The following is a 25,328-nucleotide window of genomic DNA, read 5'->3' as shown; positions in this document are numbered from 1 at the left end:
AGTTTTTAAATTTACACTTTGATCCCAATGTGTAAATTTAAAAACTTGTGGGTTATTTTCAAACTTCCCCAACTTTCTTAATCCATAATAAAATAACTGTCACCTCCAACTAATAATTAAGACTTGTGTCACCTACACCTCATTTTAAAACTCTTTTGTCACCTGTGGCCCAAAGCCCCACGTATGTATATAATAATAATAATAATAATAATAATAATAATAATAATAATAATAATAATAATAATAATATTCAAAATTAAATTTGAAAATACCTTTTCAGTATGCAAATTTTATTTAGTTATTTAGTAACTTTGACAAAATTTAATAGTGTTGTAATAAAAAATTTTAAATTTAAGAATAATAAATATTTAAATTTTAAAATGCATTATCTTTTAAAAAATAAAACAAAATCATTAACTTAAAAATAGAAACTTATGGTTAAAGAGTTCTAAATAAACTCTTACTACTTCATAAATTTCTTTCTTTTATATACAATAAAATATATTTGAATATATTTAATTTAATAATAATAATAAATAGTAGTCCGTAGTGATAATGCTTACCAGAAAACGTGTATAACAATAATAAAAATTTTGAATTGAAAAATTAAGTATTTTAATTTGAATAAATTATCCTTTCACAAAAAAGATTTTCATTATCTTAAAAATAGAAACTAATAATTAAAGAGTTCTAATAGATATATACTATTTCAAACTTATCTCTTATAAAATTTAAATATTATAAAATATATTTAAATATAATTTATTTACATATTAGAGAAAGATAAAAAAAACTCTTAAAATAATAATAAGTTTTTAAAAAATAGTAACCGTAGTAGTAGGAATAATACTCCATTTCTAAATAAATAATTTTAGCCTTTTCATCTTGTCTCTCTCTATATATGGTGTTTTAAATTTATATGAAGATAAATGATAGAAATTATGTTGGAGATACTATTTTGAATTATAACTCAAATAATGAATTGATAAATAAAGGTTTGAATTTAAAATGAAATATTCAAATTTTTGAATTGAAGAAAAGATAAAAGATCATATTCAAAATTGAATTTGAAAATACCTTTTCAGTATGCAAATTTTATTTAGTTATTTAGTAAGTTTTTGAACTTTTCAATTTAAATTAAAAAGACATAAAATATACTATTGAAAAAAACAAGCTTTGAAATATAAAGAGATAACTTTATTAATTTATTTGAATTAGAAATAACTCTGTAACAAAAAAATAGAAATATATGGTATAGTTTATTTAAAACTCTTTGACAGTTTTCTTAAGCCTATCCTATCAGATATTGTAACCTCAGACAGTCTCTTATTTTAAAAATTTAAAATTACAACCGCGTTTTTATTCAAATGAATATGTCAACTAGCAATATCAATGGAAATATATTTCATTTTGTCTCCCTCTCTCTACTATTAATAATAGCTTTTTCTCCTCTTGTTTCTTTTGTTTTTATTTTATAGTTCAGTGTATTTATTTTTTTTAATGTCCATAATTTCGTTTATGTAGATTTTAAGGTTCAAAAATATCTTATTGATTAGTTAATGAAATCTAATATTTGTCTTCTTAATTGTTATTATGTTGTTCAGGAAAGCAACATGTTCAATTGGTCAAATTGCAGAATTTGAAGATCTTAAATAAAGGTACGACATTAATTCAAAAATATTCATGAAGGCAATATGTTTAATGTAATGTTGCAATTGAAATTACCTAATATGATTTGTTGTGTGGAATCTGGTGAAATTTAGTGAATTCGAAAAAGTGAGAAACATGCCATATTTTTGGAACATATCTTAAAAAATTGTGTTAAAAGTTTAATATTTTTGTTGTTTCTATTATGTTAAAAGTTTTCTTAAGCCTATCCTGTCAGATATTGTAACTTCAGACAGATTTTAAAAATTTAAAATTACAACCGTTTTTTTATTCAAGTGAATATGTCAACTAGCAATATAAATGAGAATCTCTACTATTAATAATAGTTTCTTCTCTTTTTTTTTTATTTATAGTTCAGCGTATTTATTTTTTTTAATGCCCACAATTTCGTTTATGTGAATTGAAGGTTCAAAACTATCTTATTGATTAGTTTAATGAAATTTAATATTTGTCTTCTTAATTGTTATTATGTTGTTCAGGAAAGCAACATGTTCAATTGGTCAAATTGTAGAATTTGGAGATCTTAAATGAAGGTACGACATTAATTCAAAAATATTCATGAAGGCAATATGTTTAATGCAATGTTACAATTGAAATTACCTAATATGATTTGTTGTGTGGAATCTGGTAAAATTTAGTGAATTCGAAAAAGTGAGAAACACGCCATATATGTGGAACATATCTTGAAAATTTGTGTTAAAAGTTCAATATTTTTGTTGTTTCTATTATGTTATTGTTGTTTACAATTAGCATGATATTTATTTTTTGTTATAAATGTAATTAAAAAATTTTAAGTTTCTATATATGCCGCATACAAATATCTCATAAATATTAAATAAATAGTTGAACTTTTTCTTTTAAGGTAAAATGATTTAACATGTTTGAGGTATTATTAAGAAACAACATAAATGAGTAATAATATAGACGAGTATTGTGATGGGGAGGGTAAGGATAGATAATTGCAATGGTAGGGACGGAGCGGGTTGGGTTAGGTGACGTTTGGGGGTGGGGATAAAATTCTTTTTTATCCTAAAAATGAGTAAAAATATTAAATATCTTTTAGATTAGGTAGGAGGTGGGGGTAAGAAAAAAAATTTAAAAAAATAATTAAAAATTTTGAAAAACGGGGGTAGGGAGGTGTTGGGTATAGAACCAGGGTGGATGGTGGAGATTAGGGATGGGTAGTGTAAAGAAAAAAGTTCTTACAGAATAAAATAAAATCTATTTATTTATTTGGGAGTGGGGGGGGGGGGGGGGTGAGGGGGGGGGGGGGTTAGAAGAAAATTCAACAAAAATTTTAAAAGTGAAAAATCAAATAAAATTTTAGAGTGGGGTGGTTGGGTAGAGATGAGGGATGGATGTGAGTTTTGGTGGGATGGGTGATTTTGAGAATAGCATAAAAGTTTTTAATTGAATTAATATAGAAGATATAATAATATATATAAATAAAATACTTAAAGATGTTAATGATGAAATCGAACAATGAAAAAATTATAATAATAGAATAAAGTCTGAAATTTAAATGAAAATAATAAATTATTTGTGCTTAATATGTTTTTGAATTGAAGTTGTAAATCTAAAATTTAGAATTGGAAGTTTTGTAATTATAAAGTTAAGTACTTTTAGTTTGAAATGAAATTAAAAGACAATATTTTTTTAAAAAAGTACAGTTAGCAGCTCAAGTCGAATTAATAAATTAAAAATGAAATAAAAGGTAAGAGATTTAATTAGAACTTTTAATCGATTAAACATATAAAGCTAAAAGTCCAAAAATAAAATTAATAATTATTTAATATTTATATTTATTTATTTTAAAAATAGTCAATGGAATATTAAAATAAATTACTGATACTGGTCTTCTTATATCAAAACATGTAAAGTAATGATAATTGTGATGTATTATTAAGTATCAGTTGTAGCTTTACTATTAACGATTATTTTTAATAGTTCATTGATTTTGAAATATGTTAATTTTATACAATAAAAATTAATTAATTTTATGTGAATAAGTTGTGTTTTTAATGAATAATCATAAAAGAAAAATTTCGCGCATCGCGGGGGTATATATACTAGTACTAGTCAAGTATATATAAAGATCAAATATAGGATATAAAGATCAAATATAGGCAGCTTTATGCATCCAGACATACGTATCAGTATCTTGATCGTCTCCTGTGATATGTATTATCACATAATACAACAACAACATACCTAGTGTATTCCCACATTATGGGGTCTGGAGAGGTAAAGTGTACGCAAATCATACCACTATCTCTACTAAATAATAATAATAGATCAGAAACTATAACAAAATAATTTGATTAAACCTAACATTTACATAAAAAACTATAACAAAATAATTTGATTAAACTTAACATTTACATAAAAAACTATAACAAATTAATTTGATTAAACTTAGCATTTACATAAAAATTATTCAAAGACCGATAGAACATTCATCTACCCACCTATAAACTGCAACAACATAATACGATAATCGAGATATTAGAACAATACGATTAAACTATAACCTTTACAAAAAAAAATTTCTCAAAGTCTGACCAAGGCGAACGTTATTATTAAATCTAACCTTAACACAAAAAATTCCTCAAAGTTTAATCAAACATTTATTACCAATAATATAAATTTGAATACAACAGAAAGTACAACAAAACAATTATGATAATTGAGATATTAGAATAAATTAAATATAGTATATTTATGTATTTGAAAATTATGGATCAATTAGGAGTTGTTACCTTTCATAAATAGGTAAAAAAATATTAGGATTATAATTATATAATAATTAATTTTTAAAAATAGAAAAAAGATAATTTTATCTATTATACAATTTTTTGATAAAGAATAAAAAATTTAAATTATTTCTCTAAATATTATTATAAATTATAAATATAGATTATAGACAGATATAAATTACTTGTAACAAAAACAGTGAACACCCTGCAAGAACTATTAATAGGTTGACACTATATATAAGTAAAAATAGAGTTCCATTTGTCCCCCTTTCATAAAAATCATTTAGCCAATAGCATCTCAAAAAACTCAACGTAAGAGGAATTAGGGTTTTGATTTCGGGTCAATTCAAATTTCAATCAGCTCCGTAGATCCGAATTCGGATTAAATTCTTCAATTGGAGAACAAACGTGATTCGTTGCTTCGTCGGAACCCTAATTCGCTTCTCCGATCTCTTCGGAATAATCCAGTACGCTTTTCTTCCTACTTTGGAATTTGAATTCCTCTTTGTTCTAATTCTGTAACTTTTTTTTTATTAAATAAGTAATTTGTTTTTGTTTTTTGATTAAACAAGTAAATTTGGTATTTTTTTCTTGATGAAGCAAGTAATTTGGTACTTTTTTTGATTAAACAAGTAATTTGGTATTTTTTTTAATTAAACAAGTAATTTGGTATTTTTTTTTTATTAAAAAAGTAATTTGGTATTTTTTTTTATTAAACAAGTAATTTGGTATTTTTTTTTATTAGACAGGTAATTTGGTATTTTTTTTTCTCGATGAAACAAGCAATTTTTTTTTTTTTATTATTATTAGACAGATGATTTGGTAATTTTATAGTCCTGTGTGTTATATGATTGAAAGGTTGAATAGTTCTATGTTGTAATTTGGTAATTATATAGTCCACTGTGTTGTATTAAAAGTTGTGTTGTTTTATATTTAAAATTTGAGATGAAGATGTTTGATTAATACTGGAATGTGTCAAGCAATGAGAATTTGAAGAATTATCCCCTTCTTTCTGGTTTCGACTCGGCACGGAGTTTAAGAAAATAAAAGTGGACATGTAAAAGGAAATAAAAGTGGACAGGTAAAAGTGGATGGTGGTTGTGATTTTTGGTTTTGACTCGAGACGGAGTTTAAGAAAATAAAGCAAGCATTTTGAATCTTGTGATCGATAAGTAGAATTAAAGAGTTGCCAAATAGTAAAGATACATTCTTTTTGAAGTGGAAGAAAAAGGAAAGCAAAGACAAACAAATTGAAATGGAGGGGAGTACTTAAGTTTGCGGTAAGGGTATGTGGATTTTTTGAGTGAATTTGAAATATATCGGCATTTTTAGTATGTTAAATTTTGGAATTTTGGCATTAAAGGTGGTCTAAGAGCTTGAAATTGGACATTGATTATTGAGATAGTACTGTCTTTTGTTGGGATTATTTCTTTTCCTTTCTTGGCAGTTGAGTTTTGGGCATTTTTCGACGTCTTGTGTAGTTGTGTTTGCCATTGGCGAGTTTATTTGGGTATGTGAAGTACAACAACATCAGCAACATAGCCCAATTTAAAGCAGATTTGAGAAGGAAATACAATACCGCAAAAGTAAATAATGTAGAAAAGAACGATAATAATAACAATTAACAAGTAATACGATAATTGAAACAAAGGAAACAACAAATAATAATTACAATTGAAGGATAAGATAATAGGAGAGTAATAAAAATAATACCGAGTAGGAAAACTAGACAACACTCAACTATTTACTAGCCTTTTATCATAATCACCAGTTTCCATATACCTATCCAGGGTCATGTCCTCGGTAATCTGCAGGTGAAAAATAATTGTTGCAAAACTAAATTATAGGTGGATTAATTGCTTTGGAGATATTTTTTTGGGCTATACTTGATATTCATGCAAGTAGATTCTTACTCTTGAAACGAAGGCTTAGTCAATCAATATCTAAAAAGATATATAAAAAAGAGAAGTTGAACTATCTGAAAAGAGGACTCCCAATTGGCTTCTTTCTGTGCAAATTTCGAGTTTGATTTTATCGTATCATGCTAGAGAGTTACTCTTTCCGTATCAAATTAATTAATGAGTTTGCTTGTTGCCCCATTTAAAATACTCCATCCTTTTTCTTCATATGGCAAATTTCCCTCAAATGATTCAAACTTACAAATTGATACATTTCTATAGTTTTTCTAACTTTGGCATAGATTTGGCAAATTTAGCCAATGAAAACATGATAGGCCCATGTTTGGATGGCCCATTTTGTCACGCCTGATTCAGCCCACCAAAAATTGGGCGAATTTGGGATAAACGTGTAGTCCAAATTGACCCATGTGAAATCTTCTCAAAATATTTTAAAAAGACTTCTTTTGGTTGAAATTTCATGTATAGTCATAATAAAGGAAAAAAATTATTTTGTAATTAAACAAATTATAAGAAATTAAAAGCTTGGTAATTGGGCAGGTTGAGTTATAACCCAGTGTTTAAGCTCATTTTGACCCTGCCCATCTCAATCCCAAGTAACTTTTGAGTGGTATAAAATAATGACCCCTCTTCCTTCCCCTCCCTCATTTAATATTGCATTCCATTTTAACCTGCCGAAATTCGGCCCACCAGACCATTTGATGCTCCTAATGTGACATCTCCTTTTATGTTATGTGTTGATAAGTGATAGCAATGGTATATGAGCATGCTTGGACACATATCGTCTATTCCACCAAGTACCTGCCACCTCTCAAAAAAAAAAGTACAAGACAACTTTTCCCACGAATGCTTAGGCAGATGAAAAGAAATCACCAAGCATTTTTGTTTTGGTCTTTGTTGGGATTTGAATATTGAACTCTGGTTTCCCCCACTCTTTATTCATTTTATTAACTACTAGGACAAACCTTGACTGCAACTTAGTGTGACATATCTTCAAGTGACTTGTCCACCTCTTTTTCTCAATTCCTAAACCGTTTATTGTTACATTTCTCTACCAAACCTCAATGTAACAATTTTTCAAGCATTCTGTTTCGAACTCCCCACTAGTAAAAGCAGGTCATTTTATCATTTTATCAGATAGGAGGGAGTATTTGTCTCCTAGTCAATTGTATATAATTTCTACGTGGGATCTTTATGTTTGCATCTTTCCTTGAGAGACATCTTTCAACATTAGCTTTTTATCTCGTCTTATTTCACTATTCATGTTATGATGTATTTTGACGACTGGATACATGGGAACCATATCATTATTAATTTATCTAAAATCTGGCGTTGTCTTCATCATTTGCATTCTTTCATGCCTCTCCCAGAATAGAGGTTTAGACTGAAAACAACTTACTTCCTTTTTATTCTGTTTTTGCCTATTTAACTTTCATAATCTCTCCCCATAATCGTCTCTGAACATTTTCTACCAGCTATGTTTTGTTGTTCTCTTTTTCTTCCCTCCCCCCTCAGCTGTGGGCTTCCTTCACGCCGTACTTTAGAGCCTTGTACTTCTTGTGAAAGCAAATGCATACTGCTGGACATTGTGTTACTTCTTATCTAGGTCCTTAAATTTTCCGTGAATGTTATGTTTGAGTATCATTGTATTGTCAGTGAGAAACTTCCACATCCCTCTTTAGACGATATGATCTCTTCTTGAACCCGCATTCTAAGCTCCTGTTTGGCCATAAATTTTGAGGTTGAAATTTGAAACTTGAAAATTTTGAAGTTGTGTTTGGATATGCACCTTCCTTGGAGAAAATTAAATGTTTTGTGAATGGAAGTCCCAAAAATTCAAAAACTGGCTCAGACTAGTTTTTGGGAACTTGAAAACATTTGAATATTAGATTTTCAAAATCTAGTCAAATTTCATGGCCAAACAGATATTTGAAGATACTCCCTCCGTTTCGGAATAAGTGAATTGTTGGGGTATTTATTGGTGTTTCAAAATAAATGAATCATTGAATTTTTTTCCAAATTTGCTCTTATGATTTGACAACCAATTAACTTTTGAAAAGGTATTACAAGGTCAATTTTTTCTTTTTTTGGGTAAAAATGGAAAGTTGTTTTAAATTTTTGTCTTTAATGCTTTTTCCTTAATATGTGTGTCAAAATCCAACAATTCATTTATTATGAAACAGAGGGAGTAATTTTTTCAAAATCTACTTCCAAAATCAGTGGTCAAACGCTAACTAAGTTCTCTCATTAGTTTGGCTGATAAATGTTTTGTTTCATTCTGGATTTACTGGCGCTGACATTTCTCCTACTCCTGTCAATTTTGGTTTGAGATTTATCCATGCCAAAACCCAAGGCGTCTAGGTAGCTCTTTCTTCGTAAAAATTCTGTAATTGATGCGCTTTATTGGTTCACCATGGTGGTACTAAGTCAGCTTACATGTATTTGTATATAACCACTGCCATCTTGTTTGCATTCCAATCCTATATGTAAGACCATTGCTTAGCTGGATAATTGTGGACGTTGACTTACCTACCAATACTTTCCAGGAAATAATGCTCTTTCTATGTGCTGGGAGCTAGTTGATGGATCCAGACAGCAAGAAGTTTGGAAGAGGTGTGCTTCTTACCGTGATCTCCTAACAGTCTCTTTGCATGTTAGGGTAGAATGTCAACTGCTGACATTTGACTCTACTTGGGTTCTTATTGCATTCCTAGGTTTTGATTTAAGGTTGGAATGCATTGCATTTGATCATTACTTGTATTGTGAATTTCCTGCTCGATCTATTTGGTGTCTAATTTCTCTTTTCTGTTTATCTTCTTCTTTTGTGGTGCTATTGTTTTTACTTCCAGGAAGTGGAAGGGAGTGATTTATTTCCGACTTGTATTTGCCTATTTTTTTGCATTCCAAGTGTGTAACCACCAACCATCATCTATATGGGACCAAAAGAAGAGTAGTGATCTGTTTTTGACGCTTTCTTTATTAGGTTTTGCAAAATAATGTCTGTGCAAAGCAATGTGTTATCCAGTTTCTTCTTGCAGCATTGAATTGATGTTGGCTATTAGTGTTTTGTTCTTGGGTTTATGAATTTGTTAACAAGATGTCACAAATAATTAAAAAAAGCTTGAAGTCTTGCCAAAGTGGTTCACATCTAAGGTGCTTTAAAGGTTGTGATCCCCAAAAGAATATTGTGCTTAGTTTGTGAAGCAGAAACAAACCAAAAAGAAAAATGATTGGAGTACTTAACAGTAGTTGAGTTCTGAAATTGGAGGTGACAATTGAAGACAATACAGAAAAGCAGAGGAGAGATACTACCCGTATTGCAAGTTTAGTCTTGTGTGGCAGACTTCTCTTTTAGGCAGATCATTAAACAGAGAGTATTCCAGCTCTTAGCATTGGCCGAGTTTTGATATTGGAGGTAATAAATGAAAGTAATAATAAAATGCGAAGGAGGGAATGAAGCTGAGGAAACTAACAATCACTTGTTCTTAGATTGCAAAGTCACTTCTCAGATTTGGGTTTTATTTCTTAGTCTCTCTGAAACAAAGTGGATAATGCTAGCACACAACAAATCTACCCAGCTACTGGATCAGGAGAGGAGGAAGCAAAACTCAGAAGAATTGGTGGAGATTAATCTCACCTCGTATTTGGTAGGCAAGAGGAGAGAAAGAAACGCTAGATGTTTTGAGGATAGGTTTAATCCAAGTCAAAAGATTAAATGGAGCTGTGTTACAAACTTGGAGTGCTTTGTTTTTGTTGTCCGTACTAGTAGTCGTAGTGCTATGCTCGTAGTTTCTTGTTCTTGGAGTTTTGGTGATGTTTGTTGTTCGGGTAGAATCGATTGTAGTATTATTTTGTAGTAGTCTTGTTTCTATTACCATCTGTTGTTTTGTCACTACCTATTGATTCTTGTTCTAATATTAGGTCTTTTTCTAGACTGTTTTTGTCTTGAGTTGGGGGTCTATCGTAAACAAACCTCGATACCTCACCTCTAAGGTAGAGGTACGAACTGCGTACACTCTACGCGCCCCATACCCCGCTTTGTGGGAATACACTGGGTGTGTTGTTGTTGTTGTATTACGAACTTATATTTTTGGTGTAAAGAGAAAGTGTAGAGGAGCTGAACATATAGTAGATCTTTTAGGATCCTCGTAAATGATTAGTTCTTGTGTGTGCACAGGTTTTTTGAGGTCTACAGCATGTCCTTAATGTTAAGGAATACAATATTACTTGTTTTTTCAAATACAAGAACACGGAGGAATTCTAAGTATTGCACTTTGAGTCCTTTTTTTGAAACTGGTAATGTTGTATTCCTCAAGGACATGCTGGCAACCTTAAAAGAGAACTACTAAAAAAACTAGGAGAAAGTATTACAACTTACAAGGTGCCTAAAAGATCTGCTATGGATCAACTTCATCTATACATTCCTCTTCACACCAAAAAAGAAGGGTTATAATACAATTTTATTTAACTTTCTGAATGGAATTAAACCTATTCTTAAAGCATATCCCGTTCCTCTCTTTCCACACTGCCATATGCATGATTGGATTACTTTCCATCATTTCTTTTAGCTCTTACTCCCACAACTCCTGATCCAGCAACTCAATAGAAACAACAGTATGTTCTGACATTGACCAATTTGTTTCTTTGAGGCTTACAATTAGCGACCTGATCTGTGAAGTTATCTTGCAACGCAAAAACAGGTGGTTATTAGTCTCTTCTGCTTCAGTACATTAAAAACATCTGGAGGCTATTGAAATCCCAGTCTTTTCAGCCTCTCCTGTGTTAGACATGCCTTCCTAGCCACCTGCCAGGAAAAACATTTGACCTTAGTTTGTGCCCTACTTTTCCAGATCTGTTTCCATGGTCTCGTTCCCTATCCTGCGTTCCCTCACCTCTTCTTTATATAATTGTTCACTGAGAATTTGCCATGAGTAGCATGCTTCCAATTGATTGTATCTGGAGTTGGAGAAGTTCCTTTGAAGTTGCTTACTTCTTGTAATAGTTGATCCAATTTATCCACTTCCAATCATTCAAATATCTTCCTAAATTGAATTTCTCATCCATTAATGGACCAAATTCCAGCCACTGTAGCTTCACGGTTAGTGCGAAAAGAAAATAGATCAGGGTAAGACTTCTTCAATGCCACCTGACCATTCAATTCATCCTTCCAAAAAAGAATTCTGTTATCATTGGCCACCTTATGAGTGACATACTCTGAGAATTTGGTCCAAGGACCCCTTATTGACCTCCAGACTGAAACTCCTTCCACACTGTTTGTTCAATTCTGAATAAACTCCTTCGACTCTGTTTGCTCTTCTCTAGCGTATCTCCACAACCACTTGATAATCAAGCATTCATTCTGGAACGTCAAATTTCGAGTACCAAGCCCTACCGGAGTTCTTGCTGAGCTGAGCAACTGCCCAGTTAACTAAGTGCATACCCTTACCTTCCTTGTCACCAAGCCACAAAAAATCTATTCTCCATTTGTCTAGCTTCTTGACCCACTTTGGAAGGGATTGGAAATAAAGGCATAACATAGGTTGATAATGAATCTATTACTGCATTTATCAAGATAAGTCTGCCCCCTAGTGACAGATATTGTGACATAGCTTACTTTTTCTCCGTTTATTCAATTTTCCCATTCCCACATCTCCAAGTCTTTGTGTTTATTGCTCAAGGGCATGCCCAAAAAAGCTGTTGGTAGTGGTTCTATTTTTTACACCCCAAGATATTAGCCCACCCTGCATTTGTGCCACCCCCTTGATAGGAAATGAGCTGCTTTTCCTCCAGTTCTCACACAAACCAGTGACTGCTTCAAAAGTTAATATCACCCAGATGAGCTGATTTGTTCTGCAATTGCTTCACAAAATACCTCAGTATCAGCTGCATAAAGTAGTTGACATATTTCCAGACTCTCAGCTAAGTATTGCATTTGAGTTTTGTATCAGGGTTACAATTTAGCAATAAATTTGAGACATCACCTTTAATAGTAGTGAATCCTTTGTCTAACGTTGCATGTTCGTTTGAAGATACATTTATTCCTAAAAATCTTTTAACCCATTTCTCTTCTGATGAAGAGTTTTACTCGCCGTTAAAAAATTCTGGTGAAGAATTTAAAATTAAAGCATTTGGCGCTCTGTTTTTTATTCTAAGCCGAGGGTCTATCAGAAACAACCTCTCTATCTTTATGAGGTAGGGGTAAGGTTTGCGTACGCTCTACTCTCCCCAGATCCCACTTGTGGGATTACACTGGGTATGTTGTTGTTGATTGTGTGATCTTCTTCTCCTTAAAATATATTCATTTTAATCAAGACATCATTGGCTTACTGTGGTTGATTGGTCCAAATACATTATTAGGGCCAAGAGAACTTACAGGTGCTGTGGATCTTATTAATCACTTCAAGTTGTTGCCTCATCACGAGTTCTTCTGCAAGAAGCCCCTTCCATTGTCCATTTCAGATACACACTACCTTCACAATGTGGTGGGAGACACAGAGATTAGGAAAGGGGAAGGGATGCAGTTGAATCAGCTTATACAGGATACGTCGTCTTTAAAAGAGAAAAATTCGCGCATTCAACAATTTGACTTAGATGCTCTTAGAGAAGCTTTTCAACTACGTGAAACAGCTCCAATTGATCTGCCTCCTGTAAGCATCTATTGTCTGAAGCTTGAGTTATATATGTATATCTGATTCAGCTCTTTCAGTTATTCCTTTCTAATCTCTGAGGCTGGAGGCTCGGAACTGGATATTTTCACAAACCATGTGCTTTTCTATAATGCCAGTTTGCCTGTTTCAGTAATTGCTGATCAATAGTTCTTTTTTGGTGTTTCATAGTCTGAAAAAGGGATCTCCACTGTAGCTGGAAAGTCTAAAAGTGAGTTGAAAGACAAGGAGAAGAAGCATAAGAAGCACAAGGATAAAGACAAGGAGAAGGACAAAGAGCATAAGAAGCACAAACACCATCATAAAGATCGAAGTAAAGACAAGGATAAAGAGAAAAAGAAAGATAGAACTGGCCATCACGATTCTGGTGCTGACCATTCAAAGAAACATCACGAAAAGGTCTGCCACTAGCAAATTTAAGCTTGTGCAAATCTGGTGATTCTACTGGAACGCGGTATACTGTGAATATCATGTGGTTGTTTCATATTTAGAAAGTTTAGAAGACTGGGTCACAGTAAAGCCACTTAATCATTGGCTCAGTGGTGTCTTTACTGAAAATGGTGTTACTTAAAAACCGACAGAAATATTTTTTTAATAGATGCCACTAGGCTCTTGCTGTCTGTTTCTATTACTTTCGTGAAATTTCTCTGCTCTGTTTGTGATGTAGCTTATAAGTTGCATTTATAGGATTCAAGTAGAATAAAGTTCAGGGCAAACAGGTAGAATTTTTTTGGGAATATCTGGCTCACAGTTTGTTGAATCAATTGTTGCTTGACTTTCAGTTTTCAGTTACTGTGGCAAAAGAATGCCATTTGACTTAGTTTAATAAGGTATCCTTTACATCGTCATTTAGTCTTTTGGTTGTAACAGTAGCTTCATGTTCGAGTTTGTTTGATTACTCTCATCTTAGTCTATGTTATGTACTGAATTTATGAGTTGACTCTAATTTTTCTTGTCGTACCGTATGCTATGTAATGATTTAATGAGAAGTTGACATTTTGTTCTTTCTCTATGTGATAATTGTGGGTAATTTTCTAGTTTTATTTGAGGTCTTACCCTTGTGAGCTTAACTATTGAGCTGGCTTGTTGGGATCGCTCTTGCTGTAGAAAGTTCATCGCGAATATGCGATACTTTTAAGACTTAGCAAATAGATATGGTGTAACTTCATTGATTGAATGTGATTATGGTCTTGTTTGACCTCACTGATTATTATCTTTCTGATGATATTAGAAAAGAAAGCATGATGGCGAGGAGGGTCTTAATGATGTTCACAAACACAAGAAAAACAAGGTAAGATAATAATATTGTATTCAGTATGATTTTCGCAAACGTTAAGTCGGTTCTGAGCTTATTAAATGGGCAGTCTTTTCACTATGTTTAGACCGTACCTTCACCTTATGCTAATGGTGATATTCTTACATGCTGAAATGTTGCAGCACAAGAGCACAAAGATTGATGAAATTGGTGTAATGAAGGCTGCCGGCTGATATGTTGCATGTGCTACTATAATTTATTGTCCTCGGGTGTTGCAGTTAAGAATTTGGAGGCATCCTTTTCTTAATATTGTAAAATAATCCGAGGTAAAGAAGTTCTTGTCCTACTAAATCCCACCAATCGAAGAATGTATGGCATGCCCAAGTGTTTCCATCTGTGCCATCTAATATACAAGGTCTATATCCTAATGGCATTTGTTTTACAAATATTCGCTTTTTGGGGAAAAAGGATTGACTAGTTAATGACGCCAAAAGCTGTTTGGGCAGCCTGTTTTGTAGCCATTAGTTGCTCATTAGGTTCATATTTATGACTAAGACATGCTTTAAAATATTTCAGCTTGTGGATTTTGAACGATTTACATTTGTTGGATAAAACGCAGATTCTTAATCTCATGTGCTTATCAAAAACAAAAGAAAAAAGTTCTGTGTATCTGACTGACTGTAGGTATATATGTTCTATTGCAGAATGGAAGGGTTGCCGAGACTTGAAAAACAATAAGAAATTAGAATAGTTACTAGACTTACTTTTTTACGTGCGTTATTTCGCCTTGCATTCTATTGTTAGTATCTATCTACTTTTGCTGTTTCTAACCAAGAACTGAGTAGCTCATCATGGTATTTGTCCCCTCTTGTGTTGCGTAATGTTTCTGTTTCTCGTTTCCATGCAGAATAGCTTCTGGACTAACTAAAGAATGCCAAGAGGGTGAATTCACCGGTTGAAATAGATTTTAGTGAAAGATACAAGAGTGCTGAAAACACCCTCATTGTGTCATATTAGAAGGGCTTCTTTAGTTAGCAATGACATTGTGAGGGTTCTTGCCTTACTATAATTGATTATTTGCTCTGTCATTCCCCATCTATCGGGGACTCTAATGTCGATTCTTAGTCTTCACCAGTTACAACACTGGTTAATAAGAAAGTATTGAAGGTTGAGATGTGTGTTGGTTGGGTCTCGTCATGTATCGAGCTTGAACTCGTCAGCCTTTATACATAGAAAGAGGAAGAGGGGGCAGGACTAGTTTTTTTTTTTCAAGTTATAGGATATGTGTTGTATGAGGAATATTGGTTGCTAGGGGTGAAGTTTTTTTGTTTTTGTTGTTGTATATTCTAGGTTAAAAGGAAACCAAGTAAATTCTTTCAGACAGTAATACTTGCTCCAGGACTTAATGTATCATTATTCATTAGTGATGAACATGTAAAATTTTGGCACTTGTTGTACTATTTGAAAGCTGCAGTTGCTGCAAATGATTGACTTGATATTGATGAGGTTTTCTCCTCCACGAGTTAGTGGTAAGGTCCATGTAACCATATTGTATAGCAAATCATCTTTGACAGTTAATTGTGATACTTCCTCTTTAGACAAAGGCAAGAATAGAAGTTTGGAAGCATGTTTTGCATACTGGTTTGGGCCATGTTAGCTAAAGGAAAATGATAATTGATGAGGTAATCGTATGTAGCCATGGAAAAACATCATCAAATAATCCTGTTCTATTTTTCATATCATTCCTAGATATCAACTATAAGTCTATAATATACCTAGTATAGTGTCATGAGGGGTGTTTTTTTTTGGGGGGGGGGGGGGGGGGGGGGGGGGGGGTGGGAGGGTTTGTACGCAAGTCTTACCTCTACTGCCTCTACCTTTGTGGAGATAGGTTTATGTCAGATCTTCGACATTCGTGGTGGTTTACCAAATCTTGGTATATCGATTATTAATTGTGACAGTTTGTCATTCAACATACATTATAGGCAGTACTAGCTTGACAGGTTGTTGGATGGGTACACCTCCTCCGGCTTGCAAAGGCCGAACTTATGGCGACCTCTCTTCTCCGGCATGACGAGGAATCAACCAGTTTAGGGAGTATATAGTAAATCTCAAGAGGAATCAACCAGTTTAGCAACAAACTCATTATTGTTTCTATCAAAACTGCCACCTTCATCCATGGCCTTTCTTGTTAATTCTCTCCATTTGGTGGCATTCCTTCTAATCTCTTTGCTTTTTTCTTCTTTTATGCATTGTTCCACAACCTCTTGTTTAACAACACCCTTTTCATTAGATTGTGCCTTTATTCCTATCTCCCAAATATCCATGACATACTTAGCATTTGTGCATTGATCAATCCATATTGGAATTGCTACCATTGGAACCCCCAAATTCAAGACCTCTAAAGTAGAATTCCATCCACAATGTGTCATAAAACAACCAATTGCTTTGTGTGATAACACATCTAGTTGAGGACACCAAGTCACAATTAGCCCTTTTTCCCTTATGTTCTCTAAAAAATCTTTTGGAATTTTTGGCTCTTCTGATTCTCTTGCTACCATGGACGGAGCAACCTATATCAGAAAATTATATTGTGTATAGAGGCTTAATATAAGCTATTATGAGTGTATTTAATTTTATACGCCCTTAACACAACTGAGAAAAAAATTTGCACTCTTTATCAAATTCCTGGCTTCGCCACTACTTACTACCCACAAGAAGTTGTGATTGCTTTTCTTCAATCCACAAGCTATCTCGTTCATTTGCTCTTCTTTCAATTCAGCCATACTTCCAAATGAGACGTACGCAAACAGATCCATCAGCACAATCACTTAGCCATTTCATGCAAACATCAGTTTTAGGCTTGTACATGATGAGACCATATGACTTATCATTCTCAAGTAAGTAATAAATTATAAAACAAATGATCTCTTGGTGTAGTAAGCTCCCGCTATGCATGCATCCGCAAGGGTTGGATTAGATTTGATCTATTGTACACAATTGCATTTCTACAAAGGGATATTTTCACACCTTCAACCAATTATCTCCCCAGCACATAGTTTCAATCCTTACCTATGTTGAGTGCTAATGCGGCCTTGCTTCTTGCTTTGAGCCGGAGCTTGCTATGTTGTGAAGTGGTCCATGTAGGTTAAATAAAGGTCAAAGGCATCGATAGGCACTCAAATTTGTTGTCAAAATTCACTTAGACACCTAAATTAAGGCCTGTTCCTATCAGGCCCCTAAACCCCCACATTTTGTTCCAATTGGGCTTTTTTTGCCTATATGGCACTGCGCGTGCAGTGCCATCATGGGAGGGGCGTGAGGAGCATTTTTTTTTACTAATTTACAAATAAAAAGATGTCAAGTGGTATTGAGGGCCCCAAAATTTTTTTAATAACAAAATTCTTATTTTTTTAACACTAAAGGCCCTTTTTAAGGCAAAATGACCTTCTGAACCCCTGTACTATGTCAGTTTTGTAAGTTGTACGCTTCTACTTACATATTTGTCATCTTAACCCCTGAACCCATTAAAAAGCAACTTTTTAAACCCTTTGTCGGTTTACTCAGCTGTGCGTGTTGCACAATCGCTGCCACGTCATTAATTTTGTGTAAAATAATTTCCACGTATGAAATGACGTGTGTAGAGTATAAATAGTAAAATTTGACCTAAAATTTAGGTCATGTTACGCCTTCTTCTTCGCCTCTCCACTCTCTCTCTCTCACATCTGAAACTGAAAGATTAGCACGATTTTAGGGTAATTTAGGCCGATAGTTGTTGAAGCTTGTTGCGATCCTTGTAAGTATTTAACATTTTGGTGTAGTTGTAGTATGTGGTTGTTTATTCTGAAGCTTGTAGTCGATTAAATGGTGATCCGTTCTACTAATTTTAGGGTTTTCCAGATTACGAATGTTTTTCTGCAATTTTTTGTGTGATTTTATTCTTTTTTGCATGTAGTGTTGTTGTAGTTAGTATTTGTAGTGATGATATGGCTTCAATGGAATATATCTGGTTTTGATTAGAATGTTGGGTTTTCGATTTTTTCGTAAACTGAAAAATTGAGATCGAAAATTTGGGGCTTTTGGTTTGTTTGTAGTCTAATGCTCGTATAAAAGCTATATATTGCAGTTTTTATGCCTTCGATGGCATTTTTTGTTATTTCGATAAAATTTTAGGATTTTTTTGTCAATTCAGAATTGGGTCCGAAAATTTTGGGGCTTTTGATTTTTTTGTTGTTTAATGCTCCTATTAAACGTGTGTATAACCGTTTTGTGTCTTCAATGGCATATTTTGTTATTTCAAATACACTTTAGGGTTTGTTGGGTAAAATCAGAATTGATGTTTTTATTCCTTAGTTTTTTGTTTAAAAATTAGGGCTTTGTGGATAATTGCCTAATGTATATGTTATGTTGTCATTGTGCAGGTTTTGTAAATAAATGGATATAATTGTAACAGTTCAATTCACGTATGGGGTGTCTTTTTGTCAGACCCTGATTTAAGGTATGCAAATGGAATTCATATTCCTGATAAAATTAGAGTAGATGTTGATGAGCTTCATGTTCTGTGTGCAAGTGTATTGGACACAACAAGAAAGGATGTCCAACTTTTGTAAGCCAAAGTTTTTCTTATTGATGAATTTTACTCTTTTTGAATGTGTTTTTGACCTTTCCATATTTTTTTGTAGAAAAAAGATTTCAGCAGTAGCTGTGGCAGTAAACCAAGTGTGCAAGCCAGCACTAGTACTGCAGCTGCTGCTGCTGAGAGAGATGCAAATGCTTCAAAAATTGAAGAGATGCCTGTAAATGCTAAATCAAGCAACAGAAGGCCTGCAGGAAGGCCTTTAAATGCTCAAAGTGCACCAACATGTTCAGGAAGGCCTGCAAATGCTCACAGTACACCAACAGATGTAGGAAGACATGCAAATGCTGCATCAATTGGTGGTGTGAGGCCTACACGTGCCTCAACAGCTGATATAAGGCCTGCAGCTGCTGTGATGCCCACTACCACTTCAGCAGTGGGTGCTACTGCTACACAATCTACAACTCAGCTGTTTACTAGTGGTGTTGGTGCCCAAAAGAGGAAGACTAGTACAACTTTGAGAGGTGGTGCAAATCTGGCATATAAAAGACCAAGGCAAAAGAAGGCAAAAGAAGCAGGTTTTGGTGTGCTGTTTAGACCAAATGGCAGTGTGGTAGAGAGGGTAAGTTTTATATAATGTACTTTACATTTAACTGATTTTAATTAGTGCATGAATAACTGATTTTTTTTTATTTTTACAGTCTGGAAATACTGATAGAGTATTACATAGTCCAACACTTATTAGTTCAGTTCCAACCAATATTGACTTGGATTTCGAACCAAATGGACTAAGGTGGAAAGGTGGAGCTGCAATAACTCAAAGACAGCTACAACAACAAAGTAGCAAAAGATCAAAGACAAAGTCATCTCCAACCACTCAAGCCACATCAAGCACTCAAGCCAGCAAGAATCAATCCACAACAAGCACTCAAGCAACACATTAGTGTAATTCTCTTTCTGTATTGATCCCAAGTGTTGTTAAGATAATTTTTTAAGACTTCTGGTTCATTGTTGTTAAGACAAGTATTTTGATGCCAATTATATATTGCAGACTTTTATGTTGGCAATGGTGTTTCTCATTAAATTTTAATTTGGTTTCATTGTACATACCAACTACACAGACCAAGCCATCTTAAATAATACAATAGATAGAAACCACATGACAACGATAATGATAATAGTGATTCAATACTAATGCTAGGTCTTTCATATCTTCCGTGCCTTCCATATCTTCTCAGTCCTTGTTGTCTTTGTTGCCTTTGATGACTACCTTTATATTGTTCATTTTCATCGGTCCATCAAAAGAATCCACAACCAGTACCAACCTGATATTTTTGACAGCCCCAAAACATTCTTCCCGAATTGGTTGGTGTTCTTGACATCTTAAGTTCCGCGTAAAGTCCACAATAACAAATTCGAACTGTCATGTTGTTGCAAAAAATTACATAAAAAATTAACTTTCCAATATTACAGGCATAGCAAAAAAAAAAATTAATGTACAAGAACTTGGAGAGAGAAAAATAGAGAAGAACGGATGAAAAAAAAATGCTCAAATTGCTCCAACAATGGTGTTGGAACCAAATGAAAAAGAAGGAGCATTTATAATGGGTGTTGGAACCCTTTTTGACCGTGTGTAACACACTTACCTTCACATCAGCTGCCACGTTATTTTTAAATATAATGTTAAATTCCACATCAATTTTCACATAATTTTAAGTACTACATTAAATGTCACATAAGAAATTAAATATTTTAAAAAAATTTAAAACTAAATTGAGAATTAAAAAAAAAATTAAAATGGTGGGGGCTAGGGCTTTCTTCTCCATCTCCACCACCACCACACACACAACACCATTGCAGGGAATCGCAGCCCCAATTTATTTCAGTGAATAAGAACAAATACACACACTAAACGGAACACACACAACACACAACAATCCACACACACTAAAATACTCCTCACATCCCCAGAACTCGATTGACGTTGATTATGCTGCGATTCATCGAAAAGTTCAGGTTCGCCCCCATCATTACAACCCACACCCACTTCAAAATATAGAGAAAAATTGAGTCTTGAATCACACTCACTTCAAAATATAGAGAAAAATTGAGTCTTGAATCACACCCACTTCAAAATATGAAGAAAAACTGAGTCTTAAATCACACCCACGTTAAAATATGGAGAAAATTGAGTCTTAAATCACACCCGCTTCAAAATCTTGAGAAAACTCAACACAAAAATCACTGGAATCAGACTCAAAATTTGCTCAAAATCATATTGCAAAAAAATTTTGAAACCATAGCCCAATGTTCATTGGAAATTGCACCCACCATTACCTTAATGTTTTCTAATTTCTGAGAACTGTGGTTGGAATTAGTGAACAATTTCTTTTGGTATTGATGCACCTCAACTAAGTGCTCTTCACAGATCCACACAAACAAATTGAGCGAAAAAGGAAAGAAATCGGAGAAGAAGCAAAAAAAAATGGAGGCAGAGTAGAGAAGAATCAAGAAAGAAATTCAAAGAGGGAAGGAATTGAGAGAGAAAGCAGAGAAAAAAAAGAGTGGGATGAGGACTGTTACGGTGAATGAAGAAAGAAAAGATTTTGTGTGGGATGGGGTGGAAGAGTGGGGCTGAGTTTTTTTTTTATTTTTTATTTTAATTATTGTAATATAAAATTGACCAAAAACTATCCTCACTCGCACCTTACACGCGTGTAATCACGCACATTATCCTAGTCAGCCATTTTAATGCCATATAGATCCGGTCAACGGTCAAACGATTTAAAATGTTGAATTTTAGTGGGTTCAAGAGTCCAGATGACAAACATGTAAGTAGGAGTATCCACATTATAAAACAGACATAGTACAAGGGTCCACTGAACCATTTTGCTCCTTTTTAATAAAACAAAAAGCATTAGGGGGTCCCAATTTTTTTTTTTGATAAAACAATATGGTGGGGGTTGGGGGGCTGGGGGTAGGTGGGTGAGTTTTATTTTTATTTGTTAAATAATTTTATAATTTCTTTTTTATAATTAGGCAAAAAAGCATTAGGGGGTCCCAATTTTTTTTTTTAATAAAACAATACGCTGGGGCCTGGGGGGCTGAGGGTAGGTGGGGAGTTTTATTTTTATTTTTTAAAAAATTTTATAATTTTTTTTTTAATAATTAGATTTTTATTTTTTAAATAATTTTATAATTTATTTTTTTAATAAGTAGGCTTTTATTTTTATTTTAAAAATAATTTTATAATTATTTTTTTAATAATTTGGATCCTCAATGCCATTTTTTATTTTCATTTTTTAAAAAATTTTATAATTTTTTTAATAATTATTTTTTAAATAATTTTATAATTATTTATTTCATTTTAAAAAATATATATATTTTTTTAAATAATCAATTTTTTATTTTTATTTTTCAAATAATTTTATAATTATTTTTTCATAATTTATATCCTTAATGCCATTTTTTATTTTCATTTTTTAAAAAGTTTTATAATTTTTTTTAGTAATTAATTTTTTATTTTATAAATATTTTATTTCATTTTAAAAAAAAAATTATATATTTTTTAAATAATCAGTTTTTTATTTTTATTTTTCAAATAATTGTATAATTATTTTTTCATAATTTATATCCTTAATGCCATTTTTTATTTTCATTTTTTTTAAAAAAATTTAATTTTTCTTAATAATTAATTTTAATTTTTAAATAATTTTTTAATAATTTATTTCATTTTAAAAAAAATTATAATTTTTTTAAATAATCAATTTTTTTTATTTTTTAAATAATTTTAGAATAATTTTTTAATAATTTTCTCAATGCCATTTGTATATACTTTTTAAAAAAATTATAATTAATTTTTAATAATTATTGGACCCACAATGCCACGTGTCAGCTTTCAATTAGCTCAGTTTGCCACGTCATCGCGTGTGTGCAACACACACTTTGAGCTTTTTGCTGATAGGGCAAAAAAGGCCCAATTGAAACAAAATGTGGGGGGTTTAGGGGCCTGATAGGAACAAACCTTAGTTTAGGTGTCTAAGTGACTTTTGGCAACAAGTTTGAGTGTCTATCGATGACTTTGACCTTAAATAAAACTAGTGATAAGCAAGTAGAACAGTCAAGTCACCCCCATCCGCCAATCCCTACTCCTAACCCCAACCTCTACCAAAAAGGACAGAATTCATGGTGCATGGCGTATCCTCCAAAAGTCATTGATTTTTGAGGATTCGACACAGGGGCAACGACGAGCATCTTCAAAAATGGTGCTTGTTGGGTAGTAAAATGGTCCATATAGGTTAAATAAGACTAGTGTTAAGTAAGCAGAGCAGCCAAGTCAACCCCACCCCAATCACCACCAAAAAAGAAAGAACCATGGTGTAGACCGTATCCTCCAAAAATTATTAATTTTTGAGAATTCGAGACAGGTGCAACGACGAGCATCTTCAAGAATGGTGGATAGGATCCCAAATCATTAACAACAGATGAGCAAGTCAGAAGGAACTAGTGGTGGCAATCAAGGGAGCAACACTTACACCCTTCAACAGGAAGCTTTAGTTCCTTTTGTTGGATATAATAAAAAAAAACTTCCAACAGCACATGACACAGTGAAGAAAATAGCACTCACTAGTCCAAGCTTTTTGGCAACATCAAGAATCCAAGGCATGATCATTACCTTAAACAAAATTTAATATACAAAACGTACATAAACCCCAACAAATTTACTGCTAATTATTTCTATTCCTATTCTTTGCTAAATTATAAATAATTTCTTATTCTATAATTTTTGGATATATAATTAGTATCCGGATACATAATTCTGAAGTTGAAATACATAATTTTGATTATTGAGATACATTCATATTTGAAATTTTTCAGTCGAGATACATAATACATTAATTAGACCTAAGGGAGATACATAATTAAAATTATGTATTCAAATATTTATAGATTTGTGGACGTATCCGACGTTTTTTTTTAAAAAAAAGAAATTAGGTAATTAATAAAAAAGATAGGTTTACGTAGTTAAGTAAAAAAAGTTCTGTCATGTAATTTTTTCATTTAATAATAGCACTGGCTACTGCCTTTACGTTTAACAAATAGACACCATTAATTTACATGTAAGTTTCTACTATAATTTATGTTGATCAATAACCTTGTAAAAATAGTAATTAATCTAGAGTTGGGCCTTTTATGTTACAGTTTCCTTTGTTTGGATATTTTTTAAGTTGTTACAACAAAATGTTGTTGCAGAGAACATAGAATATAGGCATAACATATAAATATGCTATTTAATTTGACTTCAAATTTTTATTTGTGACCTTCAATTTTGGATGTGCATAAACAGACATTTAAATTTGTATAAAGTTGAACAAGCAGACATACACGTCCTATGTGACATAATACACGTAGGACACCATATAGGACAAGAACTGGCCACGTAGGACGTCACATAGGATACCTGTTGTATCTACTTGTACAATTTTATACAAGTTCAGGTGTTTACTTGTGCACACTCAAAGTTGAAGGTCATAAACGTGCTCTGAAGCCAAGTTAAAAGAGACTGTTTACATATTGTGCTAGAATATAACATAACATTATCAATCAGTTACAAAGAATGTTTGACCATTATTTTAAAATATTATTATGGATTATAGGAGCAGAGCTAGAATTCGACATACATATTCGAAAAAATCCAATAACTTTGATACAGACCTTGTATTTAGATATAAAATTCAAAATATGTGTAAATAATTATCAAGAATATATATATATATATATATATATATATATATATATATATTAATAATAATTTAATGTTCACGAACTTAAAATTTCAATTTCACTTCATTATAAATGATGATTGTTTTCAAAGCAAAACTAGAAGCCTCGAAAAGCATTAAGTCAAATCTAATAACTTTTGTTCAGACATTGTAATAATGTCAAGAAGTTCATTATTATGTACTACACAAATATTAACTTTAAAAACTCAATTGTTATTACTAGAAATCATCATTCTAAAATTTAAAACTCATAAAATTAAAATCTTAATTTCGCTTCTAATTACTATCTAGAGATGATATAAACATAATATTAGCATATACAATTTAATTTCTTTCACAAAATAGAAAAGGATTGATTTGCACATTTTTTCATCCAATAATTGAAAGGAATAGAAAAAAGAAAAACAGTATATAGATGATGTTAGGCAATCAAATTTCGAGTAGCTCGAAAAAGCTATTCCATTATTTCACCTTGGTTTGGAGAATCTAAATTTTATAAATTTATTTTTTAAGATTTTAGCATTTAATTGGTGATGTATTTAAGATTATTGAATATATTATTATTTACTATAATTTTGATTGATACGTAAATTTGTGTTCGATATAAAAAAATTGAGTCCAGATCAAAATCAGGAAACTGTGGGTGTGTTTAGTATGATAAAAATGTTTGTTTGCAAAGTATTTTTTAGGAAATGAATTGATTTCTTAC

The 25,328-nt window shown here is 32.2% G+C and overlaps 3 protein-coding genes across 6 annotated transcripts; 2 read left to right on the top strand and 1 right to left on the bottom strand.

Moving 5' to 3' along the window:
- The first annotated feature begins 4,643 nt into the window (after positions 1-4,643).
- LOC107873572 (mediator of RNA polymerase II transcription subunit 19a) lies at positions 4,644-15,779 on the top strand. Of its 4 annotated transcripts, none has more exons than XR_001675430.2 (7): positions 4,644-4,891; positions 8,887-8,953; positions 12,698-12,987; positions 13,177-13,404; positions 14,237-14,296; positions 14,443-14,586; positions 15,173-15,779. XR_001675430.2 is itself a non-coding variant. In XM_016720474.2 (6 exons), the coding sequence occupies exons 2-6, from the start codon at positions 8,923-8,925 to the stop codon at positions 14,491-14,493; spliced, it is 660 nt and encodes a 219-aa protein (XP_016575960.2). In that variant the 5' UTR covers positions 4,644-4,891; positions 8,887-8,922; the 3' UTR covers positions 14,494-15,779. The 4 variants fall into 4 exon arrangements, 1 of the variants encoding a protein (XP_016575960.2); XR_001675429.2 differs by having other exon boundaries at positions 15,168-15,779; XR_007056391.1 differs by having other exon boundaries at positions 14,443-14,675; positions 15,168-15,779.
- A 592-nt stretch (positions 15,780-16,371) lies between these two features.
- LOC107874478 (UDP-glycosyltransferase 74E2-like) lies at positions 16,372-17,208 on the bottom strand. The gene has a single exon (XM_047413496.1). It carries the CDS (start codon positions 16,819-16,821, stop codon positions 16,372-16,374), a length of 450 nt encoding a protein of 149 aa, XP_047269452.1. The 5' UTR covers positions 16,822-17,208.
- Positions 17,209-18,474: 1,266 nt separating this feature from the next.
- Positions 18,475-19,780, top strand: LOC107873571. Its single transcript, XM_047413495.1, has 3 exons — positions 18,475-18,758; positions 18,943-19,458; positions 19,538-19,780. Exons 2-3 carry the CDS (start codon positions 19,051-19,053, stop codon positions 19,778-19,780), a joined length of 651 nt encoding a protein of 216 aa, XP_047269451.1. The 5' UTR covers positions 18,475-18,758; positions 18,943-19,050.
- Positions 19,781-25,328: the final 5,548 nt, after the last annotated feature.

Source organism: Capsicum annuum, chromosome 6 (genome assembly GCF_002878395.1).
Source record: "Capsicum annuum cultivar UCD-10X-F1 chromosome 6, UCD10Xv1.1, whole genome shotgun sequence".
NCBI lineage: Eukaryota > Viridiplantae > Streptophyta > Magnoliopsida > Solanales > Solanaceae > Capsicum > Capsicum annuum.
Note: the sequence above shows the minus strand (reverse complement) of the source record. Positions and strands in the feature narration are given on the sequence as shown.

Excerpts from the sequence above, each read along its gene's own strand:
- LOC107873572 (XM_016720474.2), top strand. The coding sequence starts at position 8,923 with ATGGATCCAGACAGCAAGAAGTTTGGAAGAG. Across the intron at positions 8,954-12,697 it reads CAGCAAGAAGTTTGGAAGAG|GGCCAAGAGAACTTACAGGT; the intron begins GTGTGCTTCTTA and ends ATACATTATTAG. Across the intron at positions 14,297-14,442 it reads ACAAACACAAGAAAAACAAG|CACAAGAGCACAAAGATTGA; the intron begins GTAAGATAATAA and ends GAAATGTTGCAG.
- LOC107874478 (XM_047413496.1), bottom strand. The coding sequence starts at position 16,821 with ATGGTAGCAAGAGAATCAGAAGAGCCAAAAATTCCAAAAGATTTTTTA.
- LOC107873571 (XM_047413495.1), top strand. The coding sequence starts at position 19,051 with ATGCCTGTAAATGCTAAATCAAGCAACAGAAGGCCTGCAGGAAGGCCT. Across the intron at positions 19,459-19,537 it reads ATGGCAGTGTGGTAGAGAGG|TCTGGAAATACTGATAGAGT; the intron begins GTAAGTTTTATA and ends TTATTTTTACAG.